The following is a 23,681-nucleotide window of genomic DNA, read 5'->3' as shown; positions in this document are numbered from 1 at the left end:
AAAGCAGAGAGTCAGTCGGCAAGAAGGCAACGGAAGAATCCCTTCCCACTAGATTCGCGACCATTTACAGCCATTCAAGCAAACTGTATACACAATTCATTTAAATTTCTATTATTTGACATGCTAATAATAATATAGGGGATTATTTCTCTCTCTCTCTCTCTCTTTTTTTTTTTTTTTTCTCCTCAAGGATTTTCAGATGGTGCTCCAAGCTAAATTAGGGCACCATTAAGAGAGAGACGCAAATTAACCTCAACCATCCAATTCTAATAATTGAGTTGACATTGCGACAAGTGCTTTTCGATATGGATTGCACTTTCATGCCAGTGGGCCTCTCCCCTGGCGACTACCGGCTCCATCGTGTTTGCCGCAGCCCTCTAACGTCAGCAACGACCTTCCCAATGGGTGTGGTCCCAGGTAAAAATGCTTGTGTGGTGCTAAATTTTTTTGGGATGTTACAGTTCAATACAAATTTTTTTTTATAACAATTGAGTACAAAACTTCCTAAATTATTGTAAATAACTACATTTCATCAGTTATCCACCGACACCGTTTGCAATTTCTGAAGTGGCAGATGAAATATTATGAGCGCGTTTAACGTGAAAAAATAATATAAAAAAATTATTTTAATAATTTAATAATAATAATTATTATTATTATAAAAAATAAAATGAAATTAAAAAGAAAAAATCTCTCACACACACTCTCTCCTTCCCCCCTCTCTCTCCTCATCTCTATCCAGACTTTTAATGCCCACTCTCATCGGAGCCCTCGTAGGAGCTGCTATCGAGGGAGCCTTCCCCTCCGTTCACAGTCTCTCTCTGTTCTCTCTCTTCATCTCTTCTCTCTCTTCATCTCTATCTCTCCCCTCTCTCTCCTTCTCCCTTTTATGTTTTTGTTTTTCCTTTTACTTTACTTGTTGTATCAAGGTGAGGGTACCGCCCGCGGACTCTAGCTCCGTCGGGGTAGGGTCGCCGGCGATACGCTCCCACCCAGACCGAGAGTTATGGGATTTTTCCCAGAACTCAAGATCGAGAGTTTTGAGGAGAAACCCAAAACTCGAGAGTTCTAGGGAAAAGCCAAGAACTCTCGATTTGGGAAGAAACCCAGATCCCTGTCGATTAGGGTGTTCATGGTGCGAACCGTATACAGATCATGAATTATACCACAAGTTTCTAATATCTCTGTGAACCCACGGATGAGGTTAAGTTGTACCTCCTTTAGTAAAAGTTTCCCTATTTTCCTTAATCTCCTCGACCGGCCAAACATTCCAATTAAAAAAAAATGTCTTCTTTTTTTTCCTTTTTATGGTTAATATCATTCAGGGCCCGTTTGGTTGGGCTGATTCGGGATTTTATTCTGGCCCAATTCTATCAGAATCCTATCATTAGAATCTCAATTATATTCCCCTAAGATTTCATTCTCTTACAATTTTAACCCTTCTCGATTCCATTCTTGTGAATCAAACGCCACGTCAGTGTTAGCCAATAATTTGGGAATGGAGTTAAGTTTCATTTCAATTCATTCCACTCCTTTTTTTTTTTCAAATAAGAACATAATTATTACTTATTTTTTCATTTTCCATTATTTAATAATAAATTTTCACACATATTTTTTCATTATTATTATATAATTAATTTTTTAATAATGTATTATCTTTTTTCATTAAATGTCTCTATCAATTTAACAATATAACCATTACTTTTCCTTTTTTTAATTTAATAATAAATTTTTATACATAATTTTTATACATAATTTTTTATAATCATCATTATAACTCCATTTAAATATGTATATATATATATAATATTTATATATATTTATATTTGGAATGGAGATGAGATGGACTCCAATTCATTACCAATCGCAATCCAATCTTATGCATTCTATTCTGATGAGACAATCCCCATTTCACGAACAACACAGCTGCCCGGCTCGGAAAAACGAAGAATTTCCCAAATTTCAGTCAAAACTGACACAGAAAAAGCCAAAAGAGAGACACTCAGGAAAAAAACGACGGGGTCTGCTCCCCACAAATTTAAAAGGAAAAAATAAAAGAATAAAAAATAAAAACCCACAAAATCAGAATTTTTCAAGTAAAATATTGGAAATTGGGCATTGCCAATTGCCATTTTATCAGTTCCGTGCTCTGCTCTGCTCAGTTCTCTCGTATGGCTGTCGCTAACCTTTCACTGAACCACCAAGTCCTCTGCTTCAGAGCCTCATATTCAAGAACAGAGCCATGGCTTTCCAGCGCGGGAGCAACCCTCTTCAAGCTCCCGAAGAATGCCCGCTTCTCCTCCGCAGTCACTTGCTCTTCTTCCACTTCCCAGCCCCAAGAAGCCAACACCCAGACCGCGGAGTCTTGCGTCAACACGGGCCTCCAACTCTTCTCGAAAGGCCGGGTGAGCTCATCGATGTCTTGTGCCAATTCTCTGAATTCAATGACTCGTTGTAATTTCCTCTCTAGTGGGTGCCAGCATCTGGAATTCTGCATTTGCAAGCGTAGCTGTAGTAGAAGTTTGCCTGCTGTTGGATTACATGAGTTGGTGTGATGCTGCTACTTGTCTCTGCCCGGCACATTATCAAATCATTGGGTGTATTAGATATCAAAATTGTCGGCAGAAAAGTCCCTCGGACATGGTGGTGTGATCGCTGCCTTTGCAGCCACCGCCGTTCTAAATTTGAACTAAATGCTATAATGTGAGAATTCTATGGCCAGGATCACTTCGATTTATCCGTGTTGTGGCCCTGTAAGGGAATGATTAATTCGTGTAGCCGCTGAAGTGCCCATATGATTGTGTAGCCGGGACATTTTATTCGATTTCATTTTTCGTACTGGATAACAGTCCCATCGGGTTGGCCAAACAACAAAAAAGGAAAAGGAACCCGACCTGGATTGTGCAACTTGTTTATCTTAGTCAGTACTTTCACACTGGTCATAAGAGAGGGTCAGTAATATCATTGCACCCACTAGCATTTTAAGAAATTGACCGGGATTTTTTCAAGTAGCCATTGAACCGACCGTATGACTGTCTAGCCAGGGCATTTTTTAAGTTATCATTCTCTTGCTGAATAAGACTCCAATCTGGTAGCTAAACAACAAAAAAGGAAAAAGAATGTGACCGGGATTGTGCAACTTGTATGTCTTAGTCGGTACCTTCATACTGATCAGAAGAGAGAGTCTGTAATTTCATTGCACGAAATAGCATTGTGAAAGTTGCATTGTGCCCTATCACTGAAACTATGATGTGATACAACTTCAAATTTGCTTGGATGTGAATTTGTCTTTTACACGCTCGTCATAGATATCAATTTATCCATCCTCAGAATTCTGTAAGATGTTCTTTCTTATACGGCCCTTCATTGGATGTAATATCACAACATGAAAAATGGCAATTTTATAAATGATGGTCGTTTTTCACCAAAAAAATAAATGATAATTGTTATCTTCAAAGCCAAAAGTTCAAATCAATAAGGTTTTACCATATGGTCCCTTTCAAAAGACGTGTTCCAGAGTGGTTTTACACTTTGCACTTTATAAGGATATCATGCTATAGAGTTATATCCTTTCATTACCCAAAATAAGTTTTATCTAATATCAAGTTTTTCAATTTCCAGGTTAAAGAAGCTCTGAACCAGTTTGAAACGGCTCTCACATTGAATCCTAATTCCGTGGAGGCACAGGCGGCACTATATAACAAAGCTTGCTGCCATGCCTACAGGTAATACTTCGTTGTGACCGGCAAACTCAAATCTATGTTCTGATTCTAGACTACTTCATCTAGTGAGATGATTTGAAATGAAACAGTTGAAGTGTCTTCATTCATTCATGAATAGAGTCCATCGTAACATAAGCAGAATGCTGTTGATAGTTTTTCTTGTGTTATCCTTCCATCGCGCGGCCTCCAGCTCCATCCTGTAGTTAAAATTAAACAGTATGATTTGAATTGAACTTTTGGGGAATTATGCCTTTCCTTATCAAACACAAATGTGTAGATTCTCCCAATATCCATCAGTTTTAATACAAGTGATTTTCTTTGAGCTTTCACCAATGCGTCTGTCCAGTTGATACAGGAAATTAGAGCCTTCAACAGAAATTTATTGGTTATTGATATTTTTGAGAGTTTTGTGAAGGTAGATATGAATACTATCTAGTGCCAAGGTAATATTTGCAGCAGAGCAGAGTTTTCTGTGGAGATGTTATCATACCAATCCTGTCGAATTATTTACTTCACATGTCTTACCTGCAAGTCTGAAAGAACATGGCTGCAAAATTTACTTTGGGATTTTGGATGATATAAATAAGTAAATAAATTTATGCATGTGTTTTATGTCAATTTGGACGGTACGTAGACATTTTGTTCCAGCTCATTGATGATTGCTTCTGACATGTTGAAACTTTTTCACTTGAGATAGAGGGGAAGGAAAGAAAGCAGCGGATTGCTTACGTTTAGCTCTAAGGGAGTACAACCTTAAGTTTGGCACTATTCTCAATGACCCAGACTTGGCATCCTTCAGAGCACTGCCTGAATTCAAGGAACTTCAGGAAGAGGTTGTTAGCTAACTCCATTCCGCCCCATTTGATCAAACTTACCATATATTAGGTGCCCAAAAGTTAGTAGCTGTAAGTTGAGAAGGAAAAGGGGTGAACTAATATCACTTGTTGTATGAAGACTGGTCGATGCATGCATCTTATTACTTTATCTTAAAATCTACAGGCTAGATTAGGTGGAGAAGATATAGGCTACAGTTTCCGAAGAGATCTGAAGCTCATCAGTGAAGTCCAAGCACCATTCCGTGGGGTTCGAAGATTCTTTTCTGTTGCACTCTCTGCAGCTGCTGGGATTTCATTGTTTTTCACTGTACCAAGGCTAATTCGCGCAATTCAAGGTGGAGAAGGTGCTCCCGACCTCATAGAAACTGCTCAAAATGTTGCCATAAACATCGGAGGTAATAACTATGCCATTCATTCAGCTTGAATCTGATCTAAAGTGGACTTTCCATTTAATATTACATGGATTGCCTTGGCAAATGAGAGTATAGGTCCTTTTTAGGGGTGAAAGTCACTATAGAGAATTTAATGTCATCTAAAAATCATCATTCAATTTGGTAAGAGTCTATCGAAGCATGATATCTGGTTCAGAGTTCTTTGCAAGCCCTCATTCCTGTTTACCTTACACTATCATTCCTGAAGTGTTATTCCAATTCTTTCCAAATGTAGCCGAGGCTCTGCTTGGGCATAAGGGGCAGTTTTAAACCACCTTTGAGATAGCTTAAAACTTTTTGGAAAAAGTGGTTGTTAGTGTTTTGCTAAGAGATAGCTTAAACCTTTGAGATAACTGTTGTTTGATTCCAAAAAATTGTTGTTGGATCAACCTTTTTCGAAATTTCATTTTATAATATGATTAGTCGGTTCAGGATGAAGAAGTTGCCTCTTAGAAATGACTAAATTTTTTGAATCAGTGACCAAACAGGTATAATTGTTCTTGTTGCGATATTTCTCTGGGACAACAAAAAGGAGGAAGAGCAGCTCGCACAAATATCCCGAGATGAGACTTTGTCGAGGTTGCCTCTGCGCCTCTCAACTAATCGAGTGGTTGAACTCGTGCAGCTCAGAGATACAGTTAGACCAGTAAGCAATAGAACACTTCTCATCTTCTTATTTGAATTTCTCCATTTTGGTATATTCTCCTTTTCTCTTTGATTTCAAAGCTTGTTTCCCTAATGCTGTAAATTAATATGCCTTTTATATCCCCAATTCAAGAATTTTCTCGGATACAATTTCTTCCTGATTTGACCAAGAAAATTAACTTTAACTGGTATATCTTCATTGTTTATTTTCCTCATCATTTGAATGTCATAAATCAAACCTAAACCTGTGGGAAATGCAGTTACTCACTTAATATTCTTTTCCTGGTTAATTGCTTTATTTTCTATGTTTGTCTAGTCTGGTCAATTTTTGCTCAGGGTTAGTCTGTTTAAGGTTATTTTGGCAGGAAAGAAAGAAACGATTGCCTTGGCAATTCAGAAAGCTGAAAAATTTCGAACTGAGCTCGTTAGACGAGGTGTTCTTCTAATTCCAGTTATATGGGGCGAAGGAAGAGAACCACAAGTCGAGAAAAAGGGCTTTGGTGCCTCTCCCAAGGCAGCTACTGCTCTGCCTTCTATTGGGGTAATAATTAGCAATGCAATTTGAATTTCTTTAAAAGCTGTCAAGTGTCAAGAAATTCATTCTTACAGCAAATTCTCTTGTGCTTAATGCTGCTCTTAGTGTTTCTCTTCTCTTCTACTCAAATTTGACACCTTGGCAGGAAGATTTCGAAAAACGGGCTCAATCCATAACTGCAAAATCAAGATTGAAAGCCGAAGTAAGACTTAAGGCGGAGGTTGTGTCACCGGCCGAATGGGAAAGGTACTGCTGAACATCTTTTCTTTGTTGTGTTCTCTCTCTCTCTCTCTCTCTCTCTCTCTCTCTCTCTAAGTATGCATGAGCTTGACTTCTGCAATTTTTCTTTTTTTCTTATTCTATAGTCCCCGGCAGTTTTCCTTTTTTCAGGTTTAGATTCATCTTAAACATTGCCATACAATGCTTTTTTATTTAATCTCATTCTTTATTTAATCTTAGTGATCTGTTTCACTCTGACTCTAAATATATGTAATTTTTTCCCTGAATGTATTTAATAAGGTGGATAAGAGATCAGCAAAAATCCGAAGGAGTGACTCCTGGGGAGGATGTTTACATTATACTGCGACTTGATGGCCGTGTACGGAGATCAGGCAAAGTGAGTAAAATGCATAACCCTTGTTACCTGCTCCTATGCTCTGATGGTCAATTCATGTTCAACATCGGCATCCTTTTTTGGTACTTTCAACTTCAATATGTTATGTAAAACTTTAACCGTGGAGACTTCTTGTTGCTAAGAGAGGAGACTTTGAGAATAGTTGAGAGTGATGCCATTGCCAGTCATTTGTTTGTGAATTACTGTTTTCAGTCTGAATTATTTGAGGTATCAATTTCATTTTTTTGCTTCCCTGAGTTTTCTCACAATGGGCAAACTCTCAAGTAGACGAGCTCGTTTTTCTCTTCTAAGATTTCAAACTCGTCTGCAGTTAAGACAGCAGAGGTCAAAAAAACCTTAGTAGAACTGTGCGGAAAACATAGCTGCTTCTGCTAGTAGGCCTTTCTTCCAGTCTCCCTTGTCTATTCAAAGAATTTTTTCTCTGTCCAAGTGAAAGGGAAGATTGATATATGTGAAATTTCATATCATTTGGCAACAAATTGTGAAGGAGCTGATCTGCTGAATATATTTCATGATAACTTCTTCTCCTCTACGCTTATAGGGCATGCCTGATTGGCAACAAATCGTGAAGGAGCTGCCGCTGATGGAAGCATTACTAAGCAAGCTCGAAAGGTAGACAGGTATATTTCTGCGGCCATTGTTGCTGCTGTTTAATGTAACTGATTATTATACCTTAGAAATTTTTGACGAATATATAAAGCAATTCATGTCTTTTTAAGTCTGTCAGTGTTTTCATTCACTAAATTCATACATAGGTTGGACCTTCTGTACTAATGTTTAACCACCAGAAGAAGCTGCATGACCTGTAGAATTGCTAATGACTGGGCATTGTTTTACAATCCTTCTCTTCAATTTGCAAACAATTGGAACACATCCTGCTTTTCACTTAGCTTGTTAGACGGTTATCGGGGTTTTACTTGTTTTGGAATCCTTCCCTTTGTCATATCATCAGACGATAAATGCCGGTTAGTAAACTCTATTTCATCTTTCTTAAAAGGGAGAACCTGGCACCGATGTCTTTAGTTTGCCAGTGATTCGAGTTAGAACCATCCTCTAAATATTATCTGTTGATTCTACATGTCGTGGTTAAAGACAAGTCACCTCCATAATCTCCTTTTCTATAGGTAAGATTAGCATCTATTATTGTGAAGACTAATCTTTGTATCGATGTAGGTTTGATCTAGCTACAAGATATTTCGAGTACAAGAAGTAATTTTGCTGGTAGAATAGCTAGCCATGAAAAATTAGATTTTTACAGCAAAAGATCAATGCCAGTAAACCCAAATAATACTCCAAAATAATTGCAGTGAAGAAGCGTGCCTAATATAAATGACTTACAATGAGTAAAGAATGAAAATTAGTCTTCCATCAGCCCGGTACAAATAAAGGTCAAAAGTATAATTTAGTGAACAAATGTGTCACTAAAGTTCGTTGGATCAATGAATCAAAAGACAAGGGGAAAATATTACCGTATAATACGGTTTTTTGACATTTTTCACTCTGCAGCACAGGTTGAAATAATTTCATCATACAACACGAATTGTTTTCCTACCGACATAGCATGCCATCGTATTCCATCAAAAAATGAAAAAATGCCGTCGTGGCGGCTTTTCTTGGGGTTATTTTGCACAAATGACAACTTTGGGAGATAAAACAAATTAAATAAAAAGTATCATAAAATTTTAAAAAAGAAAAAGGTAAAATCAGGCTGGGATAGGAGAAAGTGGTGCGGGCGGTTCCGAGGGGTCCGAGGCTTCCGGGTGGTGAGAGAGTGGGGATTTGCCGAATTCCTATATGGTCGAGTGTGTGTCTTTCTGTGTTTGTCTCTCACTATATTTGTGAGTGTGTGTGGCATAGAAGTGATGTTAGGCATCTATTTCAGCGGGGGAAAAAAAAATTCAAGGTCTTGTTTACTTTTTCAGAACTATTTCTCACTTTTCTTCTTTATTTTTCTCCTTTTCTAAATGTATTTGTCCATTGAAAACATAAAAGTACACTTACTAACGTTACAGTTATAAAATCGTATTGTTCATAGTGTATCAATCACTAAATTTGGTATGTGGGTCAAACCTTGTGGAAATAAATGATGTTTAATTAATATAAAAGGAAAGTCATAAATCAAAATTTTGGAAAGGAAAGAATTGGCCAATGAAAATTAGAGAACTAAAAGAAGAGCTTTTCTAATCTCTATATAATTTTGAAAGGTGGAAAAGAAATTATTTTAAAAAAATTCATTTCAATTTTATATAAGTAAACATATGTATATTTTTTGTAGTTTTTACCCTTTAAAAAATTTTCTGGAAGATTTGAAAAATTCTCCAAAAGTAAGAATGCTCTGAGTGTCCCATTTTGAATGAGTGGGGCGTATATGATTTTTTATTAAACTGTAAGGAGTGTATGCAGAATGGAAATTTAACTTAAAAATACTAATTAGTTTACAAAAATAGAATTTAATTTTTAGTAATCTTGAAGTTAATCAAAGAACATTTAGATAATGGGTGGGGCTATTTCCACGCCCTTAATGATTAATACACTCCATTTATGAGTGTTCGGACAAGAATACCCCCGACTCATGAGATATTAATTCTCTTTATTCTCTCTCTAATTTCTCCCCAAAATGAGCACTCTCCCTCTTGGTGATTGCCATACTCTTGAGAAAGAAAAAGAAAAAGAAAATGCACATTATATATGCAACTCATTTTAAAATAATTTTTCACACGGGACAGGACTTGCTTTTACGGAAACATGATAGAAAAAATTTGAAAAAGTTACATCTATTATTCACGATCACCAGCGAATAAATTTTTTGAAAATTTAAGGACAAGTAATCTTTTATTGATTGTTCATCCTACTTATGTGTCATGTGTGCATAAGGAAAGTGATGTATCGAGAAAGATTGATATTGAACAAAATAAGGTATTAATCATCTCCATCATATTATTACATTTATTTTCATCCATCTTTTCTAGTGTTAAAAAAATTTGATGAACAATCTTTTTAATGCCAAAAAAAATGACAGAAACAAACTCCATGGAATATCAAATATGGCATCGTATATGTACTATATGTGGCAAGAAATATAATTTCAAACTCATTTGACTCTTCAATAAAAAGCTAAGTAAGAAGGAATATGTCAATTGCTATGCAAGAAGGAATATGTCAATCGCTATGCAAGAGGACAAGGCCTGAATACCAATTGTGGGAAGAGAGTAGGGAAAGGAAAAAACATTAGAAAGAGGGGAGAGAAAATTAATGCTTTTTTAATTCGAGGGTGTTCTTGTGTAATCCTTAGTAAATTGGGTGCATTAGCCATTAAGGCTGTGGAAATAGCCCCACCTTAACATATTTGTGGTCAAATACCGAATGTAAATTAATCTAATATTTTCGACTTTCCTAATCTAACAAATGTTGTAATACATTTGAAATAAGATACGAGTCACATGAAAGTATTCAGATGGGGGTCGATGTTTCCATGTACGGAGCAAGATCATATTACACAAAGTCTAGGAGTACATAACATGTTCATGTTTTATAATATAAAACAAATAATATCAAATAAGTATAAATAAAATAAAATGTAAACAAGATCTATTGCTCTATAAAGTCCAAACACAACACACGAATTAAAATTTTCTTTTTTAGAGGTGCTTCAAAAATAATATTGAAATTACACGAATTACATAGTTTGATTTGTGCGAATTAAGTTCTGATGCAAATTTTGATACATTAATGCGATATTAAGTAATAAAGGAATGCAAAAGTCATGCCGAATAACTAATACAAACATATAAGGCAGGTGAATTTCCTTACCTTAGTAGAGATCATCCAACTTCCTAGCACTATAAAAGGCCCCCACCATCACACTAAATTTATTTACTCAATCTATCAAGCAAACTTCGTCCTCTCTTCACCCTCTCACAAAGCTCTCTTACTATCTTTTACTACATTAGCATTTCCCCTTATAGTCCTATTTTAATGGATGCTTGAAGCACCCAAAACTATATCCATTGTCCAAGACCTTCGGCTCCCTTTTGGAGCCGAGAGGTCATTGTAGGAGTCATGCTCTTCCCATCCTAGATGCAGCTTCTTAAGAAGTATCTTGCTAAGAAAAACAAGAACTAGAGAGTTGATATTGAGAATCCTATATATATATATATATATATATATATCTTTGCAAGATGTCGACGACATCTTAACATAGGCCGTCGGGGCAAACTGTCCTCTTGAATTGCTCAATGGAGCATGTTTCCATTTATGCCAAGGGAAAGCAGTAACCACTTCTACTTCTCTTTGCATGCCAAACCCGAGCGCACATGAACGCGGACTGGATTACGTGTTGAACGATGAGGAAGGACAAATTCGGATTTCGGATAAGCAAGCCTTCGATGATAATAACCACTAAAAGAGGAAGATAGTCCATTGGAACGATGACCGGTTTATTTATTTATTTTGTGGTAAAGAAATCATACTCTTTTAGGACATAGATAAAGTAGGTCCTCCTGCCAAGTGCCATTCTTCCTCTTCTAGTGGTTATTGCCATTGGAACCTTGACTTGTATCCAAAACCCAAATTTGGCCCTCCTAACTGTGCACTACTTCAGCTTCTCCGCATTAGTGTGCATCTGGCTCAACATGCATATAGAAGTACTAGTTGTTGCTACTTCCCCTTTGGCTATTAAGGAAACATGTTCCCTCGAGCATGTTTAGAGGATAGTGATCCCCAACGGTCAACTCCATCAAGATGCCATTGATGTCTTGCGGGTCTATAGGGTTCTCAAGATCACCTCTTCAGTTCTTGCTCTTCTCAAGATTCTTCCTGAGAAGCTGCTTCTCAGGTAGGAAGAATTTGAGTTCTCGAACGACCTCATGGCTTGCAAACGGAAGCCAAAAGCGTTGGATTAATTGATCAAGTGTAGGTACATGATACTTAGGGCAGTACTACATGCACATATTAATTCGTAAGTTCTGCTATAAAGAAAAACTTAATCCTTACTACTAAGATTTTTTTTTTATTTGGCTCATTAATGAGTGCGTGTGATAATGTGTGTAAGCTGAATTCGTGTTGTGTAGGATATTTAGGAGGGCAAGCTTTTTGACTAATTGGCCAATAACCCTAGCTGGTCGAACAAATATCGCCGAACAATATTTATGAGGAGCGACTGATAGTTCCATGCTCGAATTCACAAGAATAAGATTTGAATAATATATAATCTTTCTTTTACCTACCCAAGATAAAAACAAATGTGTAAATAATCATATGAGCCTCTGTCAACCATCAGCAAAGTTATCGAAATTCATTAGGAAATCGATCAGAACTAAGCAGTCAATCAACCTCAATAAACTCTAATCATAATCATCATTCGTATATCTATCGATTAATATGTTAATCTTTGTTCTTTCTCCTCTTAAGCAAGATATTGGCAAGTCCTCCAAATATGGTTTGACGGTGATCTTGGGAATAAGGTGGAGGATCAACTTACTATAAATCTTGACCTTTAAAACTCCCCGGTTGGTCTTGACCAAAAACATCGATTGAATGATCTTGTATAATTTTATTTCCAATAACAAAGCAAGTATATTTTGTCAATAATCCTATCTGTCAAATTTTGTCTAATCTTATCATCTAGTGTATGTTCTTTTTCTTAGGTCAAATCTAGTACATATTATAAAGCAAACATACAAAATATCCGGTGTATGTTCGGCCTATTAATATTCTTGTGAATCCTCAATTTCACATTTTGTGCTTGTACTGATGAATTACGATGTTGGCGCTATGTGTGGAGGCAGATGTTAAAGATTGGTGCCGTATTATCGAATGTGTATGGAAAACATTAAGCAAGTAAGGACTGGCTGGAAACATTTCTCAATACGGCTCCTGGGCCGGATATACATATTATAGACCTCAACTACCCCTTAAAATTAAAGAAAATGGGATGGTTGGTGGTGTGTCACGGGCAAAGCATTCATCATGGAGATAGGCACACAAGACTGAGAGGCATGAATCATGTTATAGTAATTAAACAATATAAGGTAAATATTTTTTTTTTACAAGTTCTAACACAAAAAACAAAAATTGACAAAGAGATACGAGAAGTCTCGCCCACAAGTATCGAACTGAAAATCTTTTATTATTAAGTGAAAACGTGTGTCACTGTTCTACGCCTCTTTTATCAAATAACTCTTTTATTTTCGTGGGACTTTCATATAAGTAGCACTTTTCTCTCTTTTGTGCATATATAAATAATATTATATCGTGTTTTTATTATTTTTGCGTATGGAAAACAGAAGGTAATACCTTCTCAAACCCATTTTTATTAATCCAAAACATATATGTGCTTAAATGACATGGGTGGGTGAAACCGTAACAAGCAAATGCTTTGTGCATGCAAGTTTTTCATAATACTAAGCAAAAGAAGTATTTCATACGATGATGAAATTCATTCATATACAATCGTGAATGTCTGAGTAGGAAAATCTCGTAACGATGCAAAAATGATGAATTGAGCGCAAAATCGAACAAGGACAAAGCCTGTAATATATTGTAACTTAAGGGTAGCTTCAACCTTAGCTAATATCTCTCTTTATATACACATAATATAATTGCCTAAATAGGTAAGAGGGTTTGGAGATTGAAATTGCTTGTGGCTAGTCAAATTACGAATGAGTAGAAATGTCAATCCTCGTGATCTCTTGTCCTTTTGTGATGAATAAATGTAACTTTGGTTAGGTAATGAAGAAAGTAAGTCACATTTACAGTCTCCCTCTTTTTTTCTTTTAACTTTCCCCACGGCAATCCAACTTCCTTTGAATTTCCAAAGCGGTCATTGAACTGGTGACAGGGGGAGGTTCACTGGAAGAAATTGAAGCCCCGAGTCTCTCTCTCTCTCTCTTGTCCATTACAAAGCTAGTAAAAAGATGTAAAAAAATAAAAATAAAATTGTACGAGAAATTTTACTGTTGATAATTTAATATAAAATCTCTAAGAGTATTAATATTACTGCGCTATTCTCTCCATTAGAGCCATGCCATTACGAAGAAATTGAAGCCCGAGCCTCTCTCTCTCTTTTTCTTTTTCTTTTTTTCGTTACAAATCTAGTAAAAAGATGTAAAAAAATAAAAATAAAATTGTACGAGAATTTTACTGTTGAAAATTTAATATAAAATCTCTAAATATTAAAAGAGTGTTAATATTACTGCGCTACACCGCTTTCTCTCCATTAGATCCATGCCATTACGAGGAGATAATTTTTTTTTCTTTTTCTAAATTTCCTTTCATCTCCTTGATCTTATGGATTTGACAATTCGCACCGTTCCATGGATTGTGTTTCCTTAGAAGGGAATTGCCGGCAAGAGACGAGAGAGAATATGTCGTAAATTAGTCTAGTGAAATTCTCCTTAAAAGAAAAAAATTTGTGACACAGTAGTACACGTCCTCTTCTAGTAATCAAGAGGTTCTAAACTCGATTCTCTATGAGACTATCTTTATTTATTTATTTAAATATTAAAATTTTATTTAATTATATTATGCTCACGGGCCTATCCTGGAGCAGTAAATTCTCTTTCTTAAAACCCTCCACTTCCAGCATAATTACATAACTACCGAGTGGCTTTGGTTTATCGTATCCACATTCCTCCAAGACATTAAACTAAACTTGGAAAACTTCTCTTGCATTAATCGAGTCAAGCCGAGCAGACGGACTTCTTAGATACATGCAAACTACAACCACCCATGATCCCTAATTTGGACGCAGAGAATTGCACTCATCATGTTTAAGATCGACTGATCAATTCTCACTTAACTTTATTGCGATAAAATTGAGCTTTTAGATTGAATCTTGTAATGATCAAATTATTGAGCCTTCAAAAAACCGTGACAATCTGTATAGTCTATGCATGCCCTATTTGTCAAAATGTTATCAAAGTCACAATTTTTTTCCGGTGGGGGTGATACCTTGCTCCCCTATACACGGACTTTGATATAGCCTACTATTATCGAGTGAACAAATGAGGTAATTAAAACACCTTACTATGTCATAACCTTTCTCGGTGAATATAACCTGAGACCTGCATGCTCACGATGGTATGATGTCAAGTGGCATTTTAGTTAATTAGGGGAAATTCAATGTCATATCATATGAACTAAAATGCTTAAACTGAATTATAAGAAGTGCCTCATCAATATATAAATACCCCAACTGTCAACCAGAAATAAACCAAAGAGACCACTCTCGCTTCCACCTCCAAAAACATTGCTTCAACAAGAAACATGGCAACATTTTCATCTTTCCTCGTATCCCTTGTCCTTCTCCTCCTCACAGCCCTAACCATCTCAATATCGGATGCAGGCAACGCCCCGTTTGCAGGCAGGTGGGTCCCAACCACGAAGGGCCAGAATGCAAGCTCGGTCGAGGAGTGCCTGGCAGAGAATGAGTTTGGAATCATGGACTCTAAGATTAGCCGACGGATCCTCGCAACTTCCCAGTTCATCAGCTACCAAGCCCTGAGAAGCAACTCGGTCCCATGCTCCCGGAGGGGAGCCTCATACTACAACTGCCGGCCTGGGGCCGAAGCCAATCCCTACATACACGCATGCACAACCCTGTCCCAATGTCGAAGCTAAGATGATAAGCAAAGGTTGTACGTATTCTGCTTGTATTTGGGTAAACTATTTGCACGGGCGTATATATTGTATCGATCCAATGTGAGTGTGAACCAGCCGTAACAAAATGCTCAGACATTACGTGGAGTCTCATTTTCTTCAACTTGAAATACTATTTTGGCACTTCTTCTAAATGGAGGGATCCAGGGAGAGAGTGATTCGGATTGAAATGCCTCTGGAAGGGAATAGACTATAATTTGTATCTATTCCATTCCATTCCCGTGTCATCTTGTCGAAATAATCAGAGGAAAGCATAATATCTCAAACAGGAGAGAGATCTCAAGTTCGAATCTTAATTCTGTGAAAACAAAAATTCCTAGAGATTGCCTCTAATCAAACCGAAAATACGCAGAACTAGCGGATAATACACCTCACTCAGTACCTACATTTTTTACATAATCTTTTTCTGGTTTCTCCTAACTCGATGAGAAAACCTACAACTGAAACACCAAGCACAAAAGGTATTCCCCTGAACTAAAGCCTAGAACACAACATAAGAGGAACCGCTCAGATTGAATAGGAAATCAAGTCTGATTTGTTAATTCTATTAAAAGAAAGAAAGAGGACCTAAAAAACAAGCAGCGAACTCAGATTCCGCATTCTTTTCTCTGGTCCTGATCTGCCATACATATGTTATGGACTACATGGAATAAAGGAAAACTACGACACATGATGAAGATCAAAGAGTAGCAAAATCAAACCAGTTCATTCATCTTTGTCTTGCATTGATGATTTGTCGTCCGCATAAGGATATTCTGGTGGGGCATGCCAAATGCCCCACAACAAAAGCAAGTGGAGACCAAGAAGCACGAGGGACGAGTAGAAGTTTGATGGGTAGATGTTCCAGCACAGCTCCACCCCGAAGAACAATATTATACTGCAATACGCAAGAAAGGCAAGGGCTTATCTCCTGACTTGGTTTTACACGAATGCAGCACAAACTAGTGATCCCGAGAGAAGCATAATTACTGATGCATACCGTAATAATGTCGGAAAAGGTGCTCTCCATAGCAAATAAGGAAGACTATAAAAGTACCTGTGCCAGATCAAATGTTTATCATGCGACTGAGTCAAGATATACACCATAAGAAATCTTCTGCAGATGTACTTCAACTGGTAAAGGTATACCACAAAGAGAGCTTAATTACCATGAGTAAAACTGGTAATGCAGTGACCGAGCACATAGAATACCAATAAAGTTTCCAGCAAACATAGTTGACACGATATCTGACATGTATCATATGTGAGGATCAGTATCTAGTCAAAAGAGAATATAGAGCAAAAGACGAAAGAGAGCAGTTGGAGAGAGGATATATAAATGAGAGATTTTATGATCAGTTTCAGGCATTACATTCTTTCTTGAGTATCTTGGAGCTGCCACCATGAGATTTGGGAAAAGAGTGTGAGCTTGTAAGTGCAAATCTGAGTTTTAGAGATTCAAATATCGAGAGCACGAAATTCAGAAGTCCTCCTTCATGCCTGCAAGCAACAAGAACGGCCTTCATAAATCCAAGTACAAGAAGCCAAATCGTTTTTTTCGTGCTGTATGCTTTCCTCCATTGTACACCTTCCACTTAGAAACGCATGACTCCATCTTGCTAACACTTATTCCATGTGACCGCCTCTGTGCAGGGTAGGTAATTATCATATGACTGTGTTGAGGTCTAATTACCTTTTCAGCAGCGAAATGGGACTATCTCTCATCTTGATAAAAAAATGTTCATGAATGAGCAAAAAGAAGAGAACACATGCTTCCATAACTTACTTGCACCATCGATAATGAGCAAAGGCAGTAAGTAACACCAGATGAGCGAGCAGCAAAGAAAGTGCAAATCCTTTTGACACAAAAACTGGCTCAGGAACAAATTTGAAGTTAACAGACCTAGAAGATAAAAGCAGAAATTAATCTTTGAAGAGATCCAAAAAAATGGAGAATACCAAACAAATGAATTTCATAAAATATCTTTTCCTATATAAGAACCCGCTGCAAAAGCATCCAGTCAACGCAACAAACTAAACAGGAAAAGTCACTGAAATTTCATGCAACAATTGTGCATAGCATAAACTCATAATTCTTTGATTTTTCTATTTCTCCTTTTGTTTTTCTTTGGAATCATCCTTTGGCCAAACATCATATTACAGGAGGTCCCGTGCTCATAGTTTAAGATACTTGCCAGAGAGATTTTATTTTTTTTGGCCAAATCTTCCCAAAGAGATTATTTTGATCTAAATTATATTCTAGAAACATCGTCAAAATTATGAAAAAAAAAAGAAAAAAGAAAAAGAATCTCTTTCCAGATTAAATAAACGAATAAAGAACATTCTAATACGAGACAGCTAAGAAATCATAGACACTAACCCTAGACAGTAACCCATTTTTCTCATTACATTCAGATCCAAACATTTCATTGGAAGGTATACAAAAGAGGCCTGAATGTCAGTCCAGCCCTTTCGTTAAGGGGCTTATATGATTAATTGTGCTCTTTAAAGAAGGAACTAAAGAGTCTCGAGCGCTCAAAAAGCTGCAGAGTTATAGACAAGGCCATGAAATATTGCAAGCACTAGTCAATATGCCATAATTTCCCCCACTTTTACTCTCACGAAAGATATAGTTTCCATGGATGCAGATCTGAACCAAAAAGATGGATTTTTATAACAGAGAACCATCAAACAGTGAAATTCAAGAGATAAATACCAAAAGTGGATGAAGATTCGCCCAAGATTGAAGGCCCTTGATATATATGCTATGGGATAGGATAATAGGAAAGGAAGTCCCAGCAAAATCTGTAAAATCATTTACCAGAATGTAGAACCAATAAGCATATCGATCAGAAAGGCTCTGTGTGGGAACATTCAAAGCTGGCTTTCAACTGACCTAGGGACATTTGAAGGAATCACATATTATTGACATGGCCAACTCTCAAGATAAAGAAGCTCACTCTCTACATGGAACTTATCAATTTAATAAAGATTCAAGCTGAATACTGATATCTAACTGCATCAAAAGACTTACTCCGTTTGGTTTCGCAATCGGATTTTAAGATTTTAACTCTAACTTTAACTCTACTCATTACACAACAAAAATTAACTCTTCAAAGTAAAAAAGGTGGGCCCCATAAATAAATCAACATATAACTCCATTATGCTCAATTCAATTTTTAATACTAAATTCTCTCAACTATTCATTACTTTTTCACACTTTTTCTCATAATTGAATAACATAATCATTACAACCCAATTAAAATCAAAACTCAACTCTAAAACCAAACACACTAAATAAATTCTGGAATAAAAGACTTGTCAATCACCTGTACTAGTGCTGCACAAGCTAAAGCCGATACTACCCCAAATATATCCATAGCCTGTATAAGATACATATCGGAGACAATGAATGTTTACTTGATTATCATAGTTCAGCACGTGAAGCAATGCAGGGCAGTGGCAAATAGAAAATTGTACCTTTAACATAAGAAGTAACAAAGGCGGAGCAAAGAGTAGAACATTCATCTTTATAGAAACAGCGCCGCTGCAGAAAGAAAACGAATAATGAAACCAAGTATATGGGCAGCTAAAAGGAAGTAGCACAGAATCATAATTGAATTTATTACTACCTGAAGATAACCAACCCAAGATGCCACTTTTGGCAAAGCAATGCAGCTATTGCAGCATGAAGAAGTGTCATAGCAAAACAGTCATTAAAAAGGCGGAGCACAAATATTGAGTGCACTCTCTTTGACAGACAGAGCAGACTAAGTGCCCACCAAGGAAGCTGGCAGAATTTTATGAACGTGAAATGAGCGAGAGATTAAAAAAAAAAGAAAAGAAAAGAAAAGAAAACAACAATAAGAAGAAACCAATACATTACATAGAATGATGGTGAATTAAGAATGAAATAAAGCAGTGACTTAATCACAATGGAACAGAGAATTTTCTCTCACCGCGTCAGTCTTGACATAGATGAATAGTATGATCCCCAGATTTATGATGTACAAAATGCCAAACAAAATCTGCAGGACAAAGAATAAGGAGAGAGTAAAATATACCATCCACAAGGGCATGAATGAGAGAATACAGCAGAGAATGGCATGTTAGACTGTTACAGCACATCAAGAAAAAAGTCAGTTAATCCCATAGGCAAGACAATACGTGCCATTTAGGAAGGCAGTTTTAGAGCGAAAATTCACCAGTCAAAATAAAATCAAGTCCAGCATCATGTGTACACCCAAAAACGTACACTTCTGATCCACCTCTATATCCATCAAAAGGCCAAGCAATTTTAAATGTTTATTAGCTAGATTAAAAGCATTCATTCTTAGTGATTAATGATAAAGGCAAACAAACCTGAGCTGGATAGACATCCCCTCCGGTAACATATTGAAGGAAGGAATAAACATACAGAAAACCGGCCGGATAGACTAGAGGACCCGTGTCGCCTTTCAAGTTCCCGTAGTCCCTTTCCCCTCCAAGAAATCCAGTAATCTGCCATTCAATCAAATCCGGATGATAACTACCTCCACATAGCGCAATTCACAGAGCAAAATATCAGAAGCAGCACATGAACTATCTGAAGAAAACAACACATGAAAATGCAGAGCACTGTCTGCTGGCAGCAACGAGTAAATGAAGATGAAAATTGAAACTTTCTGCTTCTAGTCAAGCTCAAATTCTCTTACCTGCGACATGTAGGCGTCCCAGTCGATTTTTGTATCTGAAACCAAAATCACATAAGAGAACCATTTAAACATCCACATGTAATAGTCAAGAACAGAGAGGGGAAAGAGAGAGAGTGAGAGATAGATTACAGGGGACGTAGGCAATGATGAGGGAGACGAGGACGGCGTCCGCTGCCAGCAGAGCAAGAGCGAATGCCGCTTTGGGGTTGTTGAACCCGAAAGCTCCAAGAGGGTCAGTTCTTGAAGGGTGTTTCGATCTGCGCGGAGGACGGAGCTCAGGCGGAGATGGGGACGCCATTGCTGAATTCTTCATCTTCCTCTTGGCTCTGTTGCGACGGAGGTCGCCGGATGGGAAGAAAGCCCCTCCGACCGATCGTCGAAAAAGAAGCGTCTTCTTGGGGAAATTCTATTTCGCACCCCACAAGTTCTTTTTATGACAACTTTGCTCCCTAAACTTCTTCAACTGTCAATTTACACCCTGTCATGTTAGAGCAATTTGGACATTGCAATTTGAACCACTAAATATCCTGCATAGCACGATTTCAGCCTACGTACCTTGCCACGTACTCATCGATGAGAAAAAAATATATATTTTAGTAGTGATAATTAAAATTTTTTAAAGCAAAACTGTTGTACTGACCAAAATATCATGTACTTAGACCTCATTAATTATCCAAGACTTTAGGCTTCCTTCGAAGAGCCATGAGATCGTTCAAGGACAAAAGGTCCTTCTCGTCAGAGAAGCGACTCCTTAGGAAGTATCTTGAGAAGAAGAAAAAGAACTCAAGAGGCGATCTTGAGTACCCTATAAACTCGTAAGACATCAATGACAACTATTACTTCATTGTGCATGTTGAACCAAGCACATATAAATGCAGAGCAAATGAAGTAGCTGACAGTGAGAAGGGCCGAACTTGAATTTTGGATATAAGTCAGTGACAATAACAATTAGAAGAGGAAGGGAAGCTCTCAGAATGGGGACCTACTTTGCCTACGTCCTAGAAGAGTATACTTTTTACCACAAAATAGACAAAAACCTATCTCGTTTTAAGGGTGTCTCATCCTCTTAAAATGGTTATTGTCACCGGAGGCTTGCTTATTCAAAATTCAAATTTGGCCTTCCTCACTGTCCCCTCATAATTTGGCCTACTTTAATTGGTGCCCGATCAGCATGCAAAGAGAAGTAAAAGTGGCTATTTTTTTTTCCCCTAGCATGATCGAAACATGCTCCTCGAGCATATTGAGAGAACAGTGATCCCCAAGGGCGAGCTTTGTCAAGATTCATTAACATCTCACGAGTCTATAGGATTATCAAGATCAACTCCCCCTAGCAAGATACTTATTGCGAAGTTACATCTCAGATGGGAAGAACCTGAGTCCCATAATAACCTCATGGCTACAAAAGGAAGCCAGAGTCTTGGATATAGTGGTAGGTGTTTCAACCATCCATTTCACTAGGACCCTAAGGGAAAAATGCTAGTGTATGTAAAGATTATAGGAGAGCTTCGTGAGAGGGAAAGAGAGGATGAAGATTGGTTGATGGTTTGAATGAAGAAATTTAGTGGGTGGGGGGGGGGCTTTTATAGTGATAGGAAGGAGTTGGATGATATATCTGTAGTAAGTGAAAGGAAGTTCACCAGCCTTATATGTCTTGCATTCATTAGTCCGCATGACTTTTTCATTTCGTTGTTATTTATAAGATCGCATTACCAGATTGAAACTCACCTTGTACAAATTAAATTATATCACTCAATAAATGAACACACGTGAATCTTTTTATGTTTTTGAGCCGGTATTAAGAAATAGAATTTTCACTCGTGCATCGAGTTAGGATTTTATCTCTAGCCTTAATAAATGAACACACATAATTTCAATATTCATAATTCTTTATATTTTTGAAGCACTAAGAAAGAAAATTTACCTCGTGTATTGAGTTAGGACTTTATGCTCTAGCCTCAGTAAAATGATAGCTCTCTGTTACATCTTATTTTATCTATATTTGTTTATTTGATTCAAGAACAGTACTTTTGCGAGATTATCTATGGTAACACGTAGATGTCGACAGTTAAATCCTATTCGCCATTAATTTTAGAGTTTTAATTTATATTTTTTAATCCTTCAATTTTTTTATTAGATTTTCCTAGTAAAGTATAACCGAAATTAAAAATTAGCTATTATACATGAATCAATAATTCAGTACGTAATTGAACTATGACCATGCGATTAAACCAGATGAAGTAACTGCCTTAAGAAAGAATAACATTGTACATCCCAAAATTCGGTTATTTTCTCAATTTTATCTCATTATTTAAAAACCTTCAGAGGCATCTTAACGTTTTACTTTTATTCCAAATCTATCTTACCATCAATTTTTTGTCCAAAATTTACAAAAAACCTGATGTGGCACCATTTATGGAAGGCACATTACTATATTTCTCAATTTTTTGTCTTGGAAGCACCCGAATGCGTTGTCCATCGTGGGAGCTCCAATTGTTAATCCTTGGATCGTTGTTAAGTGTTTTCTCGATTATTCAGATAATTGGTGTGTTTGGCCTTTTTGAGTTGAGATTTTAACTCAACTTAACTCAATTTTGGGAATAAGAAAATATAAAAAATAATTATTATAAATGTTGAAAAATATGTGGATGTGTAAGAATATATATATGTATGTATGTTTATATAAATATAAAGTAGATACAAAATTCATTATTAAAAAATTGATTATAAAAATGGTTTAAAAAAATATGATTAAGATATTACAATTAAAAGAAAGAAAAAGACAAAATAGTAATAGCTGTAATGTTGAATTTGTGGAAGAATATAGTTGAGTTGGATAGAGGAAAATTTTTATTTTAAAACCAAACAAGTCATATTTCTTTGAAAAACAATCCAAGTATTTCAATATTTCAATTTTTAATACAATCATAACAATTAATTTTATATTACAAATCACAAAAAAGTATTAAAAGTCTTCTATAAGACTACTTTTTATTTCCCAATAAATATTAATTTTTTTTAATATATCTCGATCTCAAGAATCTATTTATCTATATGGGTAAATTGCACCGGTGGTCCAAAATGTTGCATGAATGTTTCAAATTGGTCCAAAATATTTTTTGGTAACTTGTTGGTACAAAAAGTTTCAAAACTGTTTAATATAGTACATTCCGTCAAATTCCCTTGACGCCTTTAACATTTTGTTGACGTGGCGAGTCATATGTGTCACTTTTGACACGTGGAACCAATCACAGTGCGCCACGTCATTTAAGAGAAAATAAAATTTGAAAAAGTCTAATAAAAATACAAAAAATAATTTAAAATAGAAAATTTAGAAAAAAAAAAAAAATTATTTAAAATTTAAAAAATAATTTAAATTTTAAAAACTTTAAAAATAATTTTAAACTTTTAATTTAAATTAAAATTTAAAATAATTTTTATTATTTTAAATTTAAAATTATTTTTAAAAACATTTAAAAATAAAAAAATAATTTAAAATTTTTAAAAATAATTTTGAAATAATTAAATATTTTTTAAAATAATTTAAATT

At 36.2% G+C, this 23,681-nt stretch overlaps 3 protein-coding genes across 4 annotated transcripts; 2 read left to right on the top strand and 1 right to left on the bottom strand.

Annotated features, from left to right (window-relative positions):
* The first annotated feature begins 1,858 nt into the window (after window positions 1-1,858).
* On the top strand, window positions 1,859-7,731 carry LOC116210002 (protein LOW PSII ACCUMULATION 1, chloroplastic-like). The gene is made up of 9 exons (XM_031543780.1): window positions 1,859-2,405; window positions 3,622-3,725; window positions 4,420-4,555; window positions 4,722-4,953; window positions 5,478-5,635; window positions 5,987-6,175; window positions 6,315-6,415; window positions 6,689-6,785; window positions 7,345-7,731. The coding sequence occupies exons 1-9, from the start codon at window positions 2,172-2,174 to the stop codon at window positions 7,417-7,419; spliced, it is 1,326 nt and encodes a 441-aa protein (XP_031399640.1). The 5' UTR covers window positions 1,859-2,171; the 3' UTR covers window positions 7,420-7,731.
* A 7,337-nt stretch (window positions 7,732-15,068) lies between these two features.
* LOC116212183 (rapid alkalinization factor-like) lies at window positions 15,069-15,422 on the top strand. Its single transcript, XM_031546753.1, has one exon. It carries the CDS (start codon window positions 15,069-15,071, stop codon window positions 15,420-15,422), a length of 354 nt encoding a protein of 117 aa, XP_031402613.1.
* A 298-nt stretch (window positions 15,423-15,720) lies between these two features.
* LOC116212016 (dol-P-Man:Man(5)GlcNAc(2)-PP-Dol alpha-1,3-mannosyltransferase-like) lies at window positions 15,721-20,524 on the bottom strand. Of its 2 annotated transcripts, XM_031546590.1 has the most exons (13): window positions 20,264-20,520; window positions 20,135-20,169; window positions 19,803-19,940; window positions 19,400-19,468; window positions 19,073-19,230; window positions 18,921-18,987; window positions 18,770-18,823; window positions 18,157-18,245; window positions 17,227-17,343; window positions 16,813-16,940; window positions 16,610-16,688; window positions 16,441-16,497; window positions 15,721-16,338 (listed from the first exon to the last, which is right to left on the bottom strand). In XM_031546590.1, exons 1-13 carry the CDS (start codon window positions 20,445-20,447, stop codon window positions 16,167-16,169), a joined length of 1,347 nt encoding a protein of 448 aa, XP_031402450.1. In that variant the 5' UTR covers window positions 20,448-20,520; the 3' UTR covers window positions 15,721-16,166. The 2 variants fall into 2 exon arrangements, with proteins under 2 accessions (XP_031402450.1, XP_031402451.1); XM_031546591.1 differs by lacking the exon at window positions 17,227-17,343 and having other exon boundaries at window positions 20,264-20,524.
* Between the last annotated feature and the right edge of the window lie 3,157 nt (window positions 20,525-23,681).

This window comes from Punica granatum, chromosome 6 (assembly GCF_007655135.1).
Source record: "Punica granatum isolate Tunisia-2019 chromosome 6, ASM765513v2, whole genome shotgun sequence".
Lineage (NCBI taxonomy): Eukaryota > Viridiplantae > Streptophyta > Magnoliopsida > Myrtales > Lythraceae > Punica > Punica granatum.
The sequence above is the reverse complement of the archived record's forward strand: the minus strand, read 5'-3'. Positions and strand labels throughout refer to the sequence as shown.